Source organism: Streptopelia decaocto, assembly GCF_964273445.1.
Source record: "Streptopelia decaocto genome assembly, chromosome: 4".
Taxonomy (NCBI): Eukaryota; Metazoa; Chordata; class Aves; order Columbiformes; family Columbidae; genus Streptopelia; species Streptopelia decaocto.
This window is the reverse complement of record NC_138658.1, coordinates 19,500,725-19,521,516: the sequence shown is the minus strand read 5'-3', so window position 1 is coordinate 19,521,516 and position 20,792 is coordinate 19,500,725. Positions and strand designations below refer to the sequence as shown.

General features: G+C 36.2%; 1 protein-coding gene across 2 annotated transcripts in view; it reads left to right on the top strand.

Moving 5' to 3' along the window:
* The window catches only part of CLGN (calmegin), a 29,668-nt gene that overhangs the window by 3,535 nt on the left and 5,341 nt on the right, over positions 1–20,792 (top strand). For both annotated transcript variants that reach the window (XM_082051480.1, XM_082051479.1), the window contains exons 2-13: positions 1,493–1,671; positions 2,569–2,639; positions 5,640–5,698; positions 8,682–8,823; positions 9,647–9,728; positions 12,007–12,199; positions 14,015–14,204; positions 14,824–14,937; positions 15,579–15,735; positions 18,034–18,249; positions 19,752–19,871; positions 20,051–20,192. In XM_082051480.1, the coding sequence (XP_081907606.1) occupies positions 1,510–1,671; positions 2,569–2,639; positions 5,640–5,698; positions 8,682–8,823; positions 9,647–9,728; positions 12,007–12,199; positions 14,015–14,204; positions 14,824–14,937; positions 15,579–15,735; positions 18,034–18,249; positions 19,752–19,871; positions 20,051–20,192 (1,648 nt within the window). In that variant the 5' untranslated portion in view covers positions 1,493–1,509. The remainder of the gene's footprint in view (positions 1–1,492; positions 1,672–2,568; positions 2,640–5,639; positions 5,699–8,681; positions 8,824–9,646; positions 9,729–12,006; positions 12,200–14,014; positions 14,205–14,823; positions 14,938–15,578; positions 15,736–18,033; positions 18,250–19,751; positions 19,872–20,050; positions 20,193–20,792) is intronic.

Below are 20,792 nucleotides of genomic sequence, written 5' to 3'. Positions count from 1 at the left end.
TATAATCAGTACAGACAATATTAAAATTAGCAGATCTTAAGAGGAATAAGGAAAAAATAATTAGTTTCCTTTTTGGACATTTGTAGTACAGTCATACTGGGACATGGGGTTTTTTTTTGTCCTGATTCTGTTTGATCTCTATATGTATTGCTTGACAGCACTTGCAGATGTTATAAACTAAATAAAAAATAATTATCGGTGTGATTCTAATGTTTTAATTGCTTAGCAAATCTGATAAAGCCAGGAGGAAAGAGTCTCTCACTTCCAGTGGTATCTTGAATTGCTGGAATATTTAGGATTAAGTGGTAGACAAACAATTTAATCTTTAAAGAGCAATGATACAACTAAGATGGTGACCCCCTTCTCAGGCACAGAAAGCACATCAGTAGCAGAATATTTAATATAACTAGTAGTGTCTAAAAGTAATGCAAGGTTTGAAAATGTCTTACAATAGCAAACTAAATATCAGTATTTGTCTTTCTTTTAAAACTTCCTGCAGATAGAAATTCATAAGAACCAAAGGATAAACACATACACAGTGGTGTCTAGAATCTGTCTTCCTTTTATTTCCAAATGCAGACAAAAATAAATTCAGAAAGAAACACTTTTGGTGAGACTATTGAGGAAACCTGCACAAGCACATGCTTGATACTACACTGCTCCGAACTACTGGATACTCTAACATAAAACTGGATTTGTATGTGTTACAGATACAAAGCGAAAACTGCTTGGGCAACAAGCTCTTATTTTTTGCAGAAGATTAATTAGATTGAGAGGCTGAGGTAGTTACCTGTGATTGACATTCATACTTACACAGATTAGAGAATTTCAGTTTTCCCTGAAATTAGAAAGATTTAAGATTTAAGATTAACATTAAGATTAACATTTAAGATTAAACTTTTGCACTATTGGATAATTTTGAAAAAGAAAATGTTTTCTGAAACAATCTTATAGTTTCTTTTGACACTTATACCTGGAGTTGATATAAACTCTGCACTCATCTAAACATAGACACTGGAAGAAAAGCCAAATACAAATGAGCAATTCTGGCAGTGGATGATAATAATACATCCTAAATCTATCAATTTTATTTTCCCTAATGAAGGGGATGTTATTTTTTGCTACACTGTAGAGGTTGATTCAATTTGATTACTTGTTCAGATTGTTAAGGGATGAGAAAAAAATAAAAGCAGTCTTCTTAGAAATGCGTGTATACTGCATTCAAATTCTTAGTAGATTTGTGGCCTGGCAAGATAAGGGAACAGGCTACAAGCACTTCCTTAGGGAGAAGAGGAAGGGGAAAAAGAGTCTGAAAAGAGTCTGAGTCAGGGCTGTGTAGTAAGAAATTCTTCAAATGAAATACTGTAGTGGCAATAATTTATGGTCTTTTTTATTATTTTAATGTGTTTTTTCTCTTGTAGGTAAAGTTGGGTGAAATTGAAGTAGTATTGATAATATCCTTGGAAACATACGTAAAACTTGAAACTCTCAGTTTTTCAGATAACCAGGATGCACTTCCAGTGGGACTGGCTGTGTGTGGGTGTCCTGATAATTAGCTCAGTAACTGCAGAAATTGAAAATGAAGACCATCTGGATGCAGATGTTGAAGTAGAGGATTTTGACAAGCAATCTCAAGAAGCTGATGTTGACAGAGAAAAATCTTCCTTAGAGGTAACATTACAGATGTCTTTAGTTACAGTTTGTTTAATTATAAGATGCATAGTTATAACTAGTAGAGAAATTGTTAGATAAATGCATTTATTATAAAAAAGAGCAAGTTAACATGTAGTCAACAACTGAGTGTCAAACCTACCAGTGTATGTTTTTCAGATGTTGTGTATGACATGTAGAACAAGCTTAATGAATGACTCTATAATACTAGGCCAAAGTGCAAAATCAGATCTCCTACCTCTAGTGGATAGTCATGAAGATGATCTTGCTAGTCTGTGCTTCGATCTGGGTACAGAACCTTTTGTTATAAGTCCTAACATGCCAATTCTAAGTAAGATCTTGATCTTACTGAGATTTTTACTTTAGACCAGTTTTTTGATTTTGTCAGTCAGAGCTGCCTTTTGACACTGTCTTTATTCCCAGAAAATCTTTCTGCATTTGTTATGCTTTACTTTGTAATAGATGTGGGTGATATTAATAAATTATTTTTTCAACTTAAATTTTTACTGTGTAGCCTAACTGTAACATGCCAAGAAGACGGGAAAACAGAAGAACGGAAAATATGTATAGAAAGAAATAGGGAGGAAGCAGAGAGCTGATGCGAGTTCAATACATTTTCTGGGGTTTTGTTAGACATAAGATGTGTAACAGTACTTTAATTATGCGCTTTGAACACAGAGAGCAATTTTTAAAATTCACAGATGTGAAATTGCTCGCTCTTAGAGGGGCATGCCCAGACTCTAGAAATGAGAGGGGTTATGGTGGTGGGGAAAGGTGTTTTATGCTGCTAGATGCTTCTGGTGGTCTGTCTGGGTGGACTGTGATACACTATGGTAGCATATTTCAAATGAAAATTTGTGATTTATGTTAGAGTATGTATCTGTACCTGTCTTTTAGGTTGTGTACCAGACTCCAAAGCCAACTGGGGAGGTGTATTTTACAGAAACCTTTGATGGAGAATTGACTGGGTATGTTTATGCTTTAACACTATCAACTTTTACTTCCAGCAGCCTCACTTACAGTGGTAGAACTTATTTTCTATTCATTTTTCTGCTAGTATATTTATAAAAATTAATTTTTACAGGGGTTAGAATTGGAAGGCTGGTGATGTTATACTTGCTCCAAATACATCATAACATTAAGACAGCTGATTAACATTTCAGTTATATTGCTATTTTTTGTGTTTTAAGGAAGCTTTTAATAAACTCTGGGGTTACGTACATCAAGAAATATAGTATAAAGCTTTAGCCAGTTGAGTTTAACTAGCTGCAGGGTGAAGTGCATAGCAGTTATCCTGCAGTAGCATTCAAGTCAGAAATCGTTAGCAAACTTTCTTCCTCTTCACGTGCACTTAGGTATATCTAAGAAGGCAGTGCCTTCAGCATTTCAGCATTATAAAGAAAACCTCCATTGGGGAAGACTTTTTTTAGCAGATTTTTAAATTATTTTATTGTATTGCTTCCCAAACTCTTTTATACCCCCAATAAGGATTAGAAATTTATATGGCTACTTAAGTGTTCCTAGGTAGCTTGACCTTACTGCATTGAAATTTTAGAAAAATCTTGAGGTTTATGTCGACAATTCTTAAGCCAGAAATTTTTGTTTTGTCTGTATCGAAGTTTTCTTCCAACAGTACAGCAGTTTAAGGTGTGACTCCTACTCAGTGACCTGTATTGCTCAGTGAAAAACTATAGATATTGAGCTATAGTCAGTTGCTACCAATGCACTGTCAATAAGAGTGAATATAATGTGCTTGTATTACTTAATCTTTCTGGAACAGACTTACTACTTTTAGTTGGAAAACAACTTAGTTTTCGGTCCTTTTTGTAGCTTGGATGTAGAGTACCAAGGAAAAACAAATGAATACCATATAAATGTGATCTGTATGATTGCTGACTTTTTTTTTTTTTTTTTAATCAAGCCACGTTAGCATACTGTCACTGGCTCAAGTTAAGTGTACATCCAGATAAAATCTGTGAGTGCAGTAGAAATCTCTTCATTAAGAGCTGGTATGACCAGTTGTTAGAAGACATTTTGCTATGAGAAAAGCTTTTAAAATGTGAAAGTAAGTCCCTGATTTTTAATTACAAATCAGGTCTTGTTATCAGTATACTTTTTTCCTGGTGTTGTCATATGTTACTAAAATTAATGGAGCAACAACTTAATTATCCTGTGAAGAGCCAGACAGATGGAAGGAAATGCAATATGGCACATTTATTATGTTAGAATTTAAAGCTGCCTATTATTTTAAGTTCTTGTGAGACTGAGATTACTCCACCTACAGTAGGAGTGAGGTAATACTATCATAAGACATGTATGTCTATTGAGGATGGATGATATAAACTGCAAAAAAATAACGTGATAGAAGGCACTAGTAACTTTTGTAAGATTGGATCTTACTGTCTTTTTCCAATTGTTTCTAAACTGTTCTCTTCTGTAGAATTACAGGGAACCTCAGGTCAATGAACACTAGTTTGTCATTGCTCGTAGTATGTTATTTCATGCTTTCTTGTTACATATTTAGACCAAATATAGAGAGAAAATAAGTTCTAACAAGCTCTAGCCTTCAGCATATCACTTGTCTAGCAATATGTCACTTCTAAATGTTAAGAGCAATACAAAAGCAGTGCCAATTACAATAACAAAATGATTAAATAGTAGAGGTGAAAATTATTGGTTGAAAAACTTGATTAACAAATATAAAAACCCAACTGGGATATTGAATTATATAATTCATTCCAATTTCAAACAAATTTCATTGAGCTAGAAGATTAGCTTGTCTTCCTACTAAATCTAATATTCAAAGCTTTAGATAGAACTTTTAGGAATTTTTTGGCTAACTGTACATAAATTATATAGGAATAACAAGAATGGAACTAAGGTTAATGAGAATGTAAGCAGCTTGTTGCCTTGTTCCCTAAAATTGTGGAAGAGGGTACATACAGATTGACTAGGTAAATCACCGTAACAGAGTAGCTTTTGCAAGAACGTGCCTTGAAGTAGAGATACGTCATTGGTCTTTCTCCTTGTAGACCAAAGATCTAGTGAAGCTTTTCCAGCATCTGTATTAAAAGTGATCATATCTGGCTGAAATTCAATAAGAAAATATGAAGTATTCATCCCTGAAATATTCCATGCAGAGGATAGTACAGAATGAATGAAAATGGCTCTTTACAGAATTAACCATGAGATTGTAGTGTTGTAGTTAATACAATGAAGAGTTCAGCAACACTGTTGGCTTAAGATATTCTTGTGCATGGCTCAGGATAGAATCCCTGTATAACTAGAGGAGGGTGGACTGCCCTTTTTTCCTTCTTTCTCCAGATGAACAGTGCGCATTGGGCATGTGCTTATCTTTCTGGTAACCTCAGTGCGATAAGCTGAGTTTGCCTTGTTCATAGTGTCAAGGAGATCGGGAGTTTGTTTGCCCTGTTGTGATCCCATATGTGCAATACATTTAAAATCTGTTTAGAGTATAATTGCATTTGTCATCTGGACACTTTTACCTCTTGCCTTTGTCCTCTGCTATGCATTTGTACTGTTACTGCCAGGTAGTGCAAAAGGTTTCTTTGGGTGATTTTTTTTTTTTCCTATATCATGTCAAGAGTTTTACACTTGAACTTTGCAGTTTTCCTTGTATTTTTGTCATTATATGATCACGTAATATTGTTACATTCTGCCAACTTCAGCTTGTATATAAAACTGAAGTTTATTCAGAATAGTTGAATTACTTCAAAGTTACAGTTGTATATTCATTTACATTTTTAGGAAGTATTTTGAAATGTTATATTAGACTAATCTATTTTAGTTTTTCTTTTAATGTTTTTTGAACTACACAAAGTTCCATGATGCTGTCAAAATCATTATTATGGGTTCACATCCTAGAACCAAAAGCTGTTTTTCCTGTGCGTGTTAAATAATACACCTTTGCATAGATATTTAAATGACTAGTACACTTTTTGTTTTAGGTGGGTGTTGTCTAAAACCAAGAAAGACGACACGGATGATAACATTGCTAAATATGACGGTAAGTGTTTTTAATGTTTACTTCCACTATAAAAGTTTCTGACGTTCTCTTGCTCTTTGAGAAATAACTTACCCTTACACTGAACTTATCTTTCAAAACCTAGATGACATAGGTTAAAAATGTTAGCTTGTATAATGACTGTTATCCTGAAACTTAGATGTGAAATGTTGCTCATTGGGTTACTTAGCGTGAGATTTTTTTTATCATCCCAACAGTCCTATTGCAATGAATGATACCAGAATACCCTCTAGCATCTGAATATTCAGTATTGATTATGACTAGTACTTGAGACCTACCTTCTCTGAAATCGTGTCAGAAAGATGTACTGCTTCAGTTTCAGTTGTTAAACACACTTCTAAAGAAGCATGTTCCATGTTGCTGCATCTGTCCTACTGATTCATCAGTTGATCCCCAGTCTAGCCTCTGAAATGAAAACATTGAACTAAATGATGTTTGTCTTTAAAGTTCTTTTTCAGATTGTCTGTGCTTGAATGTACAGTAGTCTAAAAAACTTGGAAAATAATAATGAAAAAGTTGGTTTGATTTTTTTTTTTTTAATTGGGTTTTGCACTTAATTTATAAATTCCTAAGCTAGAATTGCCTGCCTGAATGTAATTTTAAATTGTTGACAGATGTGCGATCTGTGGCAATAATTTTGCAACCTGAATTTATTTCATTCAAGAGAAAGTGGGGATAACAGAAAATGTTCCTGCTCTAGTAGAAAAGTATTTGCTACTGCTCTTACATCAAATGGAATAAATTAATGTTAATAGAATGTGGTAAGCAAAAGTAACTTGTGGAACTTTGGTGTGGAAAACACAGTGCAGAACAGATGAATTTAGATTTAGCATTTACCAGAAATAACTGGTAAAAATGAAGGAGTTGCAGAAGAGATATCTATACAGATGAGATGCTTAGAAGAACTGATACCTCTCTGATTACTTAGCCTCGTATTAGACAGAAATTGTCTCTAGTGTCCAAACAGTCATATTTGCTTAAACACAGGCAAATAATTCAACATCAACAGAGTCTGTGGTGAAAAGACTTTTTTTTTTTTTTTTTGTGGTCTTAGTGTTTTGCCTGATATTATTGCTTGGTCTTAGTTTCTAGGAAGGAACACTGTCAAAGAGGAGGGAATTTTTCAAGCTTCAGTTTACCAGACTAGAAGAACCTAGGGGTTTGTTGTTGACATTTTTTAATGACCTTTCACAACTTTCATTTCAGTTGAATAAAAGTAAATAGCCATTTCATTCAGATTTCACAGTTTAAGAATATTCTCTGAACTGAACCACGTGCTGAAGAACTCATTACATTTTCTTCCCTTTGTTCATGTTGACAGAGGCTTTTTCTCAAGATGGCAGTGAATTGTGAAAGTAGTCTGTCTTTTGTGGTGTGTTCATTCCTAAAAAAAAAAAAAAAAAAAATAAAAAAAAAACAGTGAATCTGGTGCTGCTAATCTCTGAGAAAATGTAACTGCCCTCTTAAAAATCTCGTTCTTTGGGTATTGCCCACATGTGTGATCAATTTCCCAAATTTGGAGAATTTATATAATCTTTTTAAAGCTGTAGGCTTGTTTGCTTGTCTTTAAGATCAAACTCTTGCAAATACATTTTTTGGGGGAAGTTTCATCTCCTGTGTGATTAGATTTGACCTGAAAGATTCTCATTCTGTAAAAGCCGGAGGGGAAGAACCATACAGGTATCCAGATTACACGGTGCCTTGTGACTATTGCTTTTTATGGGATGATGGTAGGAACAAATCTAAAATCTGAAGAAATGTTCTATGTTCTTCCAGGTGTTGTGGGATACCACAATCTAAAGATACAGTTTTGTGATATTAAGAGTTTTCTTGTAGATTTTTTTTAAATTGGAGAAGAACAAGGAATGTTTACTTTACAAATGTGCTTTTTTTAAAATATTGAAAGCTAAGTTATCTTAGTTGGCTAGAACTAATACCTTTTCTTGGTGAAATGGGAGAATGGGCTTTTCTGTGTAGACCTATGCATACCCAAAGTGTAGGCATCCCTTTATCTGCCACTCTCTTAAGACACAAATAGATTTTTGCAATAAAACTCATTAAATATGAACCAGAGCTTTGAAACAGTCTCTATTAGCAATGCAAGCATTAGGCTTGACTAAAGTGATGTATCTAAAATTTATTGACAATATTGCAGTTAAACAGAAAGCCAATAGATAATCACACACTACAGGTTTGCACAATAAACTTAATTAAATTTTGTGAAATAAAAACATTTTATTAAATATGTACATATTTTTTTGTTCAGTTTCATTGGTTGATCATGGTAAAGATGTGGTTCTTTCCTACTTTGGAGTCCATGGCTGTCTGTCATTGTAGTTGGAAAATTCTGTTTTACACAAAGCTCAGATTTTGATAATTTTTCTTTCTTTTGGATATAACAGTTATGAAATTGGGATTTTTTTACTGCCGTGGAAACAGCTACTTGAGTGGGGGAGGAACTTGTCACTTCTTGTTGTTATTATTTGCACTCTTTTTCCCTAAGCTTGCTTTCTGCTTTGCTGTCTGAGACAGAACATTGGGTTAGGTGGATCTTTGGCATGACACAATTTTGATTTTATCATCCATCTGTGGAGCTGGAATTCTAATGGCTTCTAATTCTTGAAAAGTGCTGGTCAAAACACTGTCACTGATTTGATAACAAGATGTGAGCAGCAAATTTGTGTACTATGGATGTGGGTGGATTTTTGGTTTTGTATTTGAATGCTGTAGAGCAGTTAGTTTGAGGAAATGTAGGCTGGATTTATGTAATATTTTGCATCCAGGGTAAAATTATTAGTAATGAATTTGAAGATTATTCTGTAAGTTCTTTGACATCAGATGTCAAGATTTCTTCCCTACTTTGGCAACTAGTCTTAATTTGCTGTTAACTCTTAGCTTTCAACAAGGTTGTGATTTCTTTACTTCAGCCTACCTGTTTTTCAAAGACTCTGTGTGTGTATTTTAGGAAGATGGGAAGTAGAAGAGCTGAAAGAAAACACAGTGGCTGGAGACAGAGGATTAGTCTTAAAATCGGTGGCAAAGCATCATGCAATATCAGCTATGCTAACAAAGGCATTTGTTTTTGATAATAAACCTTTGATTGTTCAGTAAGTAATCCCTCATATTTTTTTTACTTATTGACTTAGAGATTTTAATAATAATAAATATAAGGTAATGTTAATCCCTGTAGAAAAATACTGACTTTCATATAGCATTGACCTGTTGTATCCAGAGCTATCCGAACTGTTAAGTATGAATGATTTAATAATCACATAAGATTGTACTACAAGTGTTAAGAAGTGATATTTAAACTCTTGAATTTTTTGGGTTTTTTTTACAGAAATCTAATATTTTACAAGGTTACTGAAGACGCTAATTAATTTTCAGTCTTACTCCTAAAGATCTAAATCATATTTAGATTGAGTACAGTGTTTTTCCACTTACAGAATACTTCTGAGTAGATCAGTAAAAACAACTTGAATCTTGAACGCTCTATAGCAGTACTGGTGCTGATGAGCACCATGGCAAAATGACTACCTTTTTCTGATAATCAGATAATGCTTTGTTGTACTTATAGACATCCAGTTAACTGCTATGGCTAAATTCAGTGTGTCATATGGGTAGTTTCAAAGATGGCATGAACTTCCTAGAACCCTTGCCTATTTATACTTTGCTTTGATGTTTGCATGTTGGTTGATACGACCTTGAAACTTTTCCTACTGGTGATAGCAACTGTAGCAATTGCTACCATGGCTTTTTTGAGTGACATCACTTGTATTAGCTTATGTGACAATTAAAACCTTTTGGTCATGTAGAAGTGTTTTGACAGTAGTGACCAATACATAGTCTTAAAGTATACATAATTAGAACTGTACATTAGAAGTTCATGTTTGTCTGATACTTTGAATATTTTTTTAACTTTCTGCCCAGATATGAAGTGAATTTTCAAGATGGCATTGACTGTGGTGGTGCATATGTTAAACTTATCTCCAGTAGTGATGGCTTGGATCTGGTATGTCCTCTTACTTAACATTTGCTATCAGCTGTTCATTTGAGGAATGCATAATTGTCCTTGTGAAATGTCAGTAAGAAGTTAATGCCTAATGCATCCTAAATTCTTCTGCTTAAACTTTAGAGAAGCTTAAGTTTGGGCAAGATAATCATATACATATAATTGATTATATACACACAAAACCTTCAGAGTTGTGCGTCTTTTACTGGTGGAATATTTCATAGCATTAGTCTTGTTACAATTTCCATTTATTTTAATGAAAAAGTTGCAGGTAGTCTAAAACTTAAAGTAAGCTGTTAAGATCTGTATTCACACAAGAAGACTCAAAGTATAAATTTTAGAAGGTTAAAATGAAGAGTTTGCTGTGATTAACATATTCCTCTTAGTTCTGCGCGAAAAATGTCTTATATCCAAGACAAAGGACTCTATCTGTTTAGTCTGACTTTCTACAATAACCGAAGCCACAGAATCTGAACTCATAACTTGTGAAACAATTTTTCTACGACATGACCTACAATATGGCATCTTAGAAAGGGCCGCGGCTTGGATTTAGAAACTGAAAGTGATGGAGAATCTCTGTTGCTGGGAAAAGGTCTGAGTGATCAGGTGTGAAAAATGAATAAGTGCTTTATTATGTTGGATCATTTTGTAGATTGTTTCTCAATAAATTGATGTGAACTTGCCTGCTCTTTCCAAACAGGTCTGTAAAACGCTTTATTGTTATGTCATTGCAATCAGGTGTTTCTGGCTTAAAATGCTGCCTGTTCTGGCCAAGTCTCAGTCTGGCACGTGTGAACTGGTTGTTTCCACTTTGAGTATTTCTGTCACTACACCTGGGTATAGATACAAGCTGTGTAGCCTGTGATGGAGGATATTTTAGCAACTTTTTCTTTTTTCCACATTCAGAACTGGCAGTGATTTGTGGCCTAGGATCTTGTGCAATGCAAATGCTGTGTTTACAGCATAGGGATGGCTGATAATATGTAACAGTCGCTGCAGCTACTTTGATAGGAGCTGGTACTTTTGCTACATAGCAGAAGTTACATAATAGGATTACATATTTGGACAGACTTGGAATGACCAATGTGGATTCAGAATGTTGCATCGTGAGCTTGGAGGAACTTGCCTTGACTCAGCAGTACAAACATGAAGTGATAAGGATCCTTTGGAACTTGAAGCGGGCTGCTGTGGCCACTTAAAAGCTGACTACCCTAACTGCTACAGGTTTGTGGCTAACTGGTGTTGCTGAGCCAACATTCAGTAGTAGAGTAATAGAAGTTTGTAAGGCAGAGTTACAACCTGTGTAGGCTATAGAAATTGTTGGCTTTGAGAGGCATCAAGCTGTACCGTTTGCTTACCAAGTTTTGGTAAGATAGAAAGGCAAGCCCATGGGGAAAAAAAAAATGGGGAATAAACTGGAAATAAAAGCTTTAATGCAACTTCCAAGTGCTCTTCCTTTTTCCTAAAATTTATATTCTGGTGTGTGTTTCATACTCAAATAACCAAACTTAAAATGTGCTTCTGTAGTGCGGAAATCTACAGATGCATGGAGTGAAAATGTTTTACTTTGCATTAAAAAAAAAAAATACTATTCATTTCAAACAATACATTTATGTCAGAATATAACTTTCAAGAAGGAAACTTCCAGAAGTATAGTGGTCTTTTTCCTTCAAGCAATTACTTAAGAATATAAGGCAGCATGTTATTGTGTATTCCAAATATAAAAATAATATAAATAGCTGAAAAATACGACATATCTAAACAGCTTAATGCAGCATAGTCTGAAGGAGAATGACTGTATCTGATAACTTCAGGGCTGGTGGCTGTTATTATTACTATTTAATATGCAGCAACAAGACTGACAAAATACTGGGTAATAATATCCTGGACTTTGTCTTGATTGAAAAATAAAATCGATATGAAGAATAGTAACTAGTTCACTTCCATCTTTTAGTGTAATGTTTATAGAAGGATATAGATATTTGGCTATTTTGATTTGTGACAGGCATTTCCACTTAATTTAACGGTAAGGACTAAATATCTTCATCTTCCTTGAAGAGGCTTAAGTGATCTCTGTGGTTCACAGAATTAGTCTGTTCCCTGAGAACAGAGGGCACCCAGCAACTCAAGAGGACTGTTCAATTCCTCTCATGATTCACTTTGCCAGTTTTCTATTACTTTTTAGAAAAACTGCATTGCCACAGCATGAAGGAAAAGACCCCAAATTACTTCATAAAATGTACAGTATAACACATCCTCAGCTTTTTTGCTTCTACAGGAATACTTTTTTGACAAAACACCTTATACTATTATGTTTGGACCAGATAAATGTGGAGAGGATTACAAACTACATTTTATCTTCAGACATAAGAATCCTAAAACTGGAGAATATGAAGAGAAACATGCAAAACGTCCTGATGTAGACCTAAAAAAATTCTATTTGGACAAGAAGACACATCTATATACTCTTGGTATCATTTCATTCATATAAGTTTTAATTAGAAAAGAGAGATTAAAAATGTGTTTCTCTCCACTAAAGCTTTGTATTTGAGTCTGCTTTTTTGTTTGTAATAGTCTGTTAATTCTGGGGGATGGTTGCTTAATGGTTTGAGCTTAAATGATTTATTAAAATGATTTGGTTTAAATGATTTAATGACTGAGCTTAACTGCAGGACATGAGTGGCTTTGTAATGCTGTTGTTCAATATTCTGTTGGAAATAACGTATCAGCCCTGGCCAGCCTTTAGCATGAAGAATTGAATAATACTTTCAGGACTTACTGTGATAAAAATATTTTGAGATACTAAAAAACCCACAACTGTCCAATATTCTAGGAAGGCATCAGAGTTCATAGGAACTGAGTTAAATCTGCAGTATTCCACACACCACTCTCCTGCATGTGTGAGGAGTTCTCACGAACTCCTGCATCTGCAGCAGTGTGCATGAGCAGATATGTTACTGCATGCTCTGAAGATGAATGAGCTTGGGCTGGCGTTAATTCATGTGATGTTTGTGTTCTAACAAACACTTAGCAGAGATGAAAGTTTAATTTCTTAGTTATTTTTCTGCTTTTTTTCTAATTTCTGTGGAAGAATAAACAGAGAAGAAAGGGCTTATCTGTGACATACTGCAAATCCAGCAAAATTGACTGTACTTTTGAACTTCCATTGAATAACAATGGAAGACCTGTTCAGCTACTGTGCCATGGGAAAGCTATTGTTTCTTAAAATAAATTACCATAGTGTACCATAGCAAGCATTCACTTTTAGATAAGTGAAACAAAACACTGTTCTTGTGGTGAAGGAATGCATGCATTCCTGTATTTGGGCTGTTCATTAGAAATTATGGTTAAAGATACTCAAACTCAGATTGCATTTATTGTCATTGTTCAAATAGATTCCATAGAGCTGTGTGAATCTAATGCATTATGTGACTGATAACATAAGATTAAAAATCACTTCGTTGTTGAAAATTTTTAGGCTGCAAGAGCTTCATTAGATATTATCAAACTGACATTAAAACACTCTTGTTTTCATCACCTGTCTTTATAAAACTGTCATAAAAGTGGAATAGTATTTATTTTAAATTATTCATCTTTATTGTGTTGAATGGGCATTTGAATATACTTGTTAAGCACTTACAAATGCTGTCACTGGTTATTAGAAATGGATCTGGATGTGACATCTTACTGAGTCTGACACTGCTCAGTTCTATGATCTGGGCTTCTGAGTTACACGTGCTAAAATACATAAACATTTGAAGAGAATTTTCTGTATTCACAGCCTGGCATTTGAGGGAGATGGCTGCCAGAGATTTGAAACTGAGAGAAAATATTGTTTTGATGATCCTTCAGCTGTGTTACTGATGCAGTCTTGTGTTTCTGTGCTTTTAAGGGTGAAACTGTAATTTGGTAGCAAATGTGCCCTTTGGGGCAAAGGTTTGTTTCTATTGTCCCCATTTTTAAATAAATAAATAACTGTGGAATTTTGGCCAAGTAGTAGGTTTTTGAAAAATCTTAGAATGTCCTTGGTTATGTTTCAGCAACTGAATTTGCTGGAGGTCTCATTTTTTAGGGCCTGATGCTGGTCATATATTCCCACAGTAGCAGCTTCATTGTGTTGTGTCCAGATCCAGTACCAGAGTGGGCAATCTGTCTTCTGCTTTGCTAGTGAAGGTCCTGTTGGCTGTTATTTGTTTAAGTCTGTGCTTATTATATCAGTTTTGATTAAATATGTTTGTAAAATTAACACTTCCCGTATGTCTTTAATGCAAATGTCTTCATTCTAGTGCTAAAACCAGATGATACATTTGAAATGTCAATCGACCAATCAGTTGTCAGCAGAGGAAATCTTCTTGAGGATATGGTTCCTCCAGTAAACCCTCCCAAAGAAGTAGAGGATCCTAGTGATAAGAAGCCTGATGACTGGGATGAGAGACCAAAAATACCTGATCCCAATGCTGTCAAACCAGATGACTGGTAAGGAGAATGTTTTTATCTGTACAGAATGTTTTACATGCAGGTTATTAATTGGAAATATTTGTCTGGTTTTATTTTCTTTTTTTTTGCTAATGAAAATTGGAATATGTTTCACTACTAAGAGCACTAAAGTGAGAAAACATAACTGAGGTGCATACAAGGACGTAAGGAAAGAAATAAAAATTGTGCTTTTTGCTTATTTGTACCCTCCGTGGTTGCGATTAAGAACTAAGATTACTACACCTAAAAGAGTAGGAAGGTGTTTTGGGTTCTTTTCACTATACAGTCTTAATTTGCATTCAATGATTTCCGCTTCCTTCTGTGCAAACTACTGTCCACACAACAAGTCGGGAAAAGGAGTGAAAAACTTATGGGAAGACCTGACTGACACCTGCCAGTTGATGGCAGCAATTTCTGGGCTAAGTAGTGCTTTGAAACAATGTAAGTATAATTCAAAGATTTAGAAACAGAGGATGAGCTGTCTAATTCTCATGATCAGTGTGTCTAATTCTGTTATGCCTTTGAAAATTCATCCCTTTATGCCAGTTACAGTCCTCTGAAGGGAACACTGGTTCAAAGTCAAGCTGCTGTATTTTCTAATGTAAGTCTGTAATTGAAGGGATGAAGATGAGCCTTCCAAAATAGAAGATCCTGATGCTGTTAAACCTGAGGGATGGCTTGATGATGAACCACAGTATGTTCCAGACCCTAATGCAAAAAAACCAAAGGACTGGTAAGAACTTGATTCCGTAAGTGCAGGTTGTTAACACATCCTGTAGATGAGCCCGCCTGTTCTCTGTGGCAAATTATGAGTTGTGGATCAGAGTTCAATCCCAATCTCATTGTGTTTAGAGATAGTAAATTGGTATGTGTAAAGTATGGATAAAGTTGGTTTGAGGGGCTGCTTTTAGAAAAACATGAACAGGTCAATTGCCTGTTGTTTTCTGAGGATATATAAATAAAACCAACATGAAGGATACCTGTAAAAGAATTTGCTACGATGATAAACTATGAAACAGTTAAGTTGATAACTTGAAATGGTCACATAATAGTCTCAAAGGGTTCTCTAACCATGTTACAGAGAAGTGTTTCAAGCTGTGGGCAGATGCAGGAAATAATTGCATTCAGTCATGCTGTGGTAGTCATGAACAAGTAATCTTAAAAAAAAAAAAAAAAAAAAAAAATTAGCACTCATTTAAAAAAATCCACCACCACCAAAAAAAGTATTTATGCTGTTGTGTGAAGTTCTGTGAGCTGGTCAAAATTCTGATGTTGCTACAGCAAAATGTGTGTGGACTCTAACTTCAGACTGGCTGCTAGTGTTCAGACCAGGCTGATCTCAAATCAGCTGTTTGTAACTCTTTGTTTCTGTAGGGATGAAGAAATGGATGGGGAGTGGGAAGCCCCTCAGATCCCTAATCCAAAGTGTGAGACTGCACCTGGTTGTGGACAGTGGGTGCGTCCCATGAAGAATAACCCAAACTATAAAGGAAAATGGAAAGCACCTATGATAGATAATCCTAACTATCAGGTAACAGCAATATTGTAGGTTGTTGTTAAAAGGTAGAGTTCAACAGGGCAGGCAAGTCAGAGTAGTGTGTTTATTTAGGCTTTTATACAGTATATTTAAACTTTGGAATGAGTGTGGACACCCTCACTAAACATTTTCAGCTTTTGAATATTTTTATTATTGTTTTAAGTATGCTGGAGAGTAGAAATACTTCCTATGTTAAAACACTTACTGTGTTAAAAGTTGCTTTTGCAACAACTTGCACCGGCACCACTTATTTAATGTGTTCTGTAGAATTGTATTCTGAACTATGTCATCATTTAATGAAATACTTTTGTTGGGGTTTTAAGTGTGGGTCTTTTAAATGAACACTTAAAAAATTGAAACCTTTTAGTAAGCAGACTGACTTACTGGTTCAATTATAGTGGAAGCATCAGTTTTGGATAATTACGTTCCTCTTTTCCCCTCCAGATACAAGAGGTAGTCAGTTGGATATTAAAGGGAGTTACTGTGTATTCATGATGGTTGGGGAGTACTTGAATCTGATTTCTTTGAGCTTAAGATCTAAGCACATTTGTAAACAAAATTTGGCTCTAATTTCCACAGGTATCATAAGGCTAAATTTTTCCCTAACACGTTTGGTTACAGTAGCTGTCAGTTTACATAAACACACTTATAGATACACATATACGCTGGAAGAGACCACGTGGATCACAGGATTATAGTCATCCTGCAGTCTTGGGCCACCGGATGATAGATTCATACTTCAGAAGATTCCATCACTAGCCATAAAATATTGAAATGTATATGCTATATTGATGAACAAAAGCCAAAACTATGTATTAAGCAATGAGAGACTAGAGGAAGAAGTAATATCAACGTCTTACTTTCCTGAAGTATTAGGAAATTTGTCACGGAGGCACCCAGAGGTTAGTTTAATGGACAACACGGTCCAAAACAACTTTCATTAAACCGGTGAGAAACAGGGTTTTAGCACTCCAAAAGTGACTTAAATACAGGTTCGGATATCAGTTGAAAATTATTACGGGGCAGCAACTAATACAACAGGCGGTCCACAGAGTGCATGCACATGGCTTCACCAAAACAATGCTGGAACCATCTCTGAGTCTGGGAGGAATACACACTTGCCTGAACACGGTGCAGGATTATTTTTAAAGAGATACACGTACTCGTAGTGAGTACGGAAAGTTAGTACACTCGCGATTCTGCGAGGGTAAATTTATAATACACTCGCAATCCTGCGAGGGTTAATTCACTTACACGTGCAAATGTGCACGGAATATTACACATGCTTATGTGGAAGCACAGGAGGAAAATACACTCGCGATTGTGCGAGGAAATAATTTATACACGTGCTTGTATTGAGCACGGAATGTACACATGCAAATGTGCATGGAAAGTTATACGTGCTTATGTGGAAGCACGGGAGGAAAATACACCCGTGATTATGCGAGGATTAATTTTACGCCTGCTCATATTGAGCACGGAAAGTTACACGTGCAAATGTGCACGGAAAGTATAAATACACTCGCAATCTCGCGAGGAGAAATTTTACTCACACCCGTGGCGGCAAGGCAAGCGGAGTCTCCATCCCGGGGAGGGTGGCTCTCGGCGGCAGCGTCTCGCTCGTGCTCCGAGGGACCTGCGACAATGGGCTGAGTCTCGACGAGAGTCCCATTTTTTATTGGCTGATCACATCTGACCGTAGGCACTCCAGAAGCTTCTCTGTACCCCCACACTGGCTGTGGGTGCCCCTGAAGCCTCCAAACATCCCCCACACTGGCCGCAGGTGCCCAGCGGCTCGCTGGCACCTCGGCACTCCCTTCTCCTGATGGCCCTGGCCAGGGGCTCTGGGGCCAAACAAAAGCAGCTGTTAGCCTCAAGTAGCAGAGAGAGAGGGAAATGTGCCTACTCCTTCCATACTGAAGGAGGGAGGGGGAGAGAGGGGGGTTTGCATCCTACCACAAAATTTATTTCCTAGACTTATTCTAGGAAGCTTACAAAGACTGTGCTTGGAATAGCCAGTGCTAAGAAGAATTAACATACTTCATACAGTCAGTTATTATAGTCACCCTCTATAGACAAAAAAAAAGGTATTTTAAGAGGTCTGCCCTAAGACAGAAAATTGAGACCCATCTGCCAAAATCCTGTAGGCTATTTCCAATTCTGTTTTTATGAAGGCTAAACTCTACCCTTTGTCTTTTTAAATAGTGCATTTAAAATAGTGCATAAGCTCTAATTATCTAAACATTTGTTTCATAGTTGTGTGTGTTTGTTTGTTTGTTTTCTCCTCAAAAGGGAATCTGGAGCCCTCGGAAAATACCTAACCCAGACTATTTTGAAGATCCGCACCCATTTGAGATGACCACTGTCAGTGCTGTTGGTTTAGAACTCTGGTCTATGACATCCAATATCTACTTTGATAACTTCATTATCTGTTCAGAAAAAGAAGTAGCAGATCGTTGGGCAGCAGATGGCTGGGGCTTGAAGAAATTAGTAGCAAGTGCTAATGAGGTATAAACTTTACTGTGTTCTTAGTAGCCAAAAGTAGGGAGGAAGAAGTGCTGTGGAGAGAATTTTCTGTCAGTGAATGTTGACAGAATATTAATCTGTCTGCAATTAATAGCCTTGCTGAGTAACTATGATAGGGATTTTTTTTTTTTGGTCGTAGTTTGGCTTTTTGCCTTTCCCAGATCAATTATCCTCTTCAAATTAAAACAGTACAACATTTAACTTAAACACCTAGTAAGAAATTGACTAATTATAGTTGATCAGTCTTCTGCTGTTCACAGTGATACTAGAAATTCAGTACCTGTCAGCAAATGGAAGCTGAGGTACTTAGACTCAGAAGACCCCTTCAGATGTTTCCATCCCACCAGGAACGGATAAATAGTCATGTCTTTCTTCTGGTTAATAATTTTAGGCACTTGCCTGCTCTGATGTATGTTATGCAGCTCTGAAAAGAATGCACCTGTGTATATTTATGGAGCTGCATCTGTTCTGTTTCTGTGTGTGCATCCACATTTGTTTGTGTACTGCACTTGGCCAGCTGCCACAGTTTTTTTTCTAGATCTCTTTCCTATGCTGCAGGATGAGCTTGTCCTGACATACAGGACTGTGAGTCCCTCTAGTGACTGCCTTTGCTGACTACTGTTTCTTTCTAAGTCCTGTATTTTCTTTGGTTGAGTGGCAAGAGCCAGCCTGCAGTTGTGGGAAAGAAATGATGGGTTGGTGGCAAATGTGGCCAATTTCTGAAAGCTGCTGTGTGTCACAGGGTGAGCAAGTAGCAATGGTGTATCTGCCCACGCAATTAGGAAAGGCACTTCCTCTCACAACTTTGCCCTTTTCTGAAATGTTTGGGTTTACATCTGGATGTGCATCTATACCTGTTTGTGCAATAGCAAAAAATATTCCTTGAGTCCCCTTACTCCACTGTGCCTCTCAAATTTCCTACCTTAGTTGCTGATGTACCTTTCCAGATGTCTTACTGGACCAGGCACTTGCCTATGTACCTCGATGGTATAAGTCAGAACTGAGCTGGGAGGACAGTTTACTCCCTGAATAACTGGCTCTCAGGGGAGAGAATGTCATAGTACAGATGGAACAAGACATTGCTCTGCAGGAGGCTGGCTGCTGCTCTGAGGTTCTTGGTGCTTCGGAAGCTTTCAGCTGAGTTAGCATAGCATGGGGGAAAAATAAAGTAGCTGCAAAGGGTCTGAATTGTGAGATTGCCAAGACTCCAAATGTCACTTTCCAAAATTGAGTAGTGCCCAGTCTAGTATGTTTGGAGTACCAGGTACCTGCTATTTATTTGAACTCAACATGTTGTCACTTCACTAGTATTGAAATTCAATATTGTTTTAGTCATTAAAAAGCAAAGATAAAAAGGGTTTTCTTTGGGCAACATAAAGCTTAAGATATTTACAGTACACTTTATAACTTACTGAAGTGTTGAGATGGATGTAAACACAAAACTTTTTTTTTTTTTTTCCTTTTTTTAATTGTTTTCAATAAAGCCTGGTATGTTTAGTCAACTGGTGACTGCTGCAGAAGACCACCCATGGCTCTGGGTTCTTTACATCTTGACTTTGGCTCTCCCTGTTGGTCTCGGTGTCTTGTTCTGCTGGCCAGCAAAGGTTAGAGAAATTTACTCTATTTTTATTTGGTTTTATTGTTAATACTTTATTTGAAAACTTTTAACATCTATGCAACAATATCCGTTTTAATGTGCCATTGATATTACCTAGCTTACAGTGGCTGTTATGTTTAATTCTTAATTTGAGTTTAAATATAATTTGTTTTTAATTTGTTGTAGAAAACAGATGAAGATGTTGACTTCAGCAAAACTGATATATCTAAACCAATTTTAAAGGGAGATCTAAAACAAGGGAGAGAAGAGTTAGAAGATGATGAAATAGAATTAGAAGAAAAAGAAAATGAAGATATTGCTGAAGATGGTAAGATAAGCTGGATAGCTTGCAGTTTGATTAAATATAAAGATATGAATAAGACTAGTTCATGGATTGCATTGCCAGTAATTACAACCAATTATCTTAGAATATGCAAAACCTGCCTTGCTCTGAGTTGTCAGTGTCTTTTTGACAACCTCCAGCAAGTTGCATTCCATGGCTAATAGCTCTTCCCTAAATACCAGCAGAAAGTAAATCTCAGCATTTTTTCACTTGGAAGAATTTATTATGCTTCCAGCAGTCTTTTTATGTTTGCAGACAGTGATACGTATTTTCTCCCTTCTAAATATTTCCTATATTGAACAAATTTGAGCTGTTCGGATATATGTACCCAAAGTGGTTGAAGTCACACTGTTGTCTTTGAAATCTGTCCAGAATAGCTTTAAGCCTTTAACGTAAGTCTCTCTGTTTACTCCTCTGTGGGACTGTTGTACCCTGGACTATTCTGCTGGTCACTGCTTTTAGTAACTCTTGCTAAAGCCTGAAACCACAGTAGACTTCAAATACTGAAGTCTGCCGCTTCCTTTGTGCTGCTTTCTAGCAGCATGTTGCTTGCCTGCAGATGCCTCTCCTGCTGCCCATAGGGAG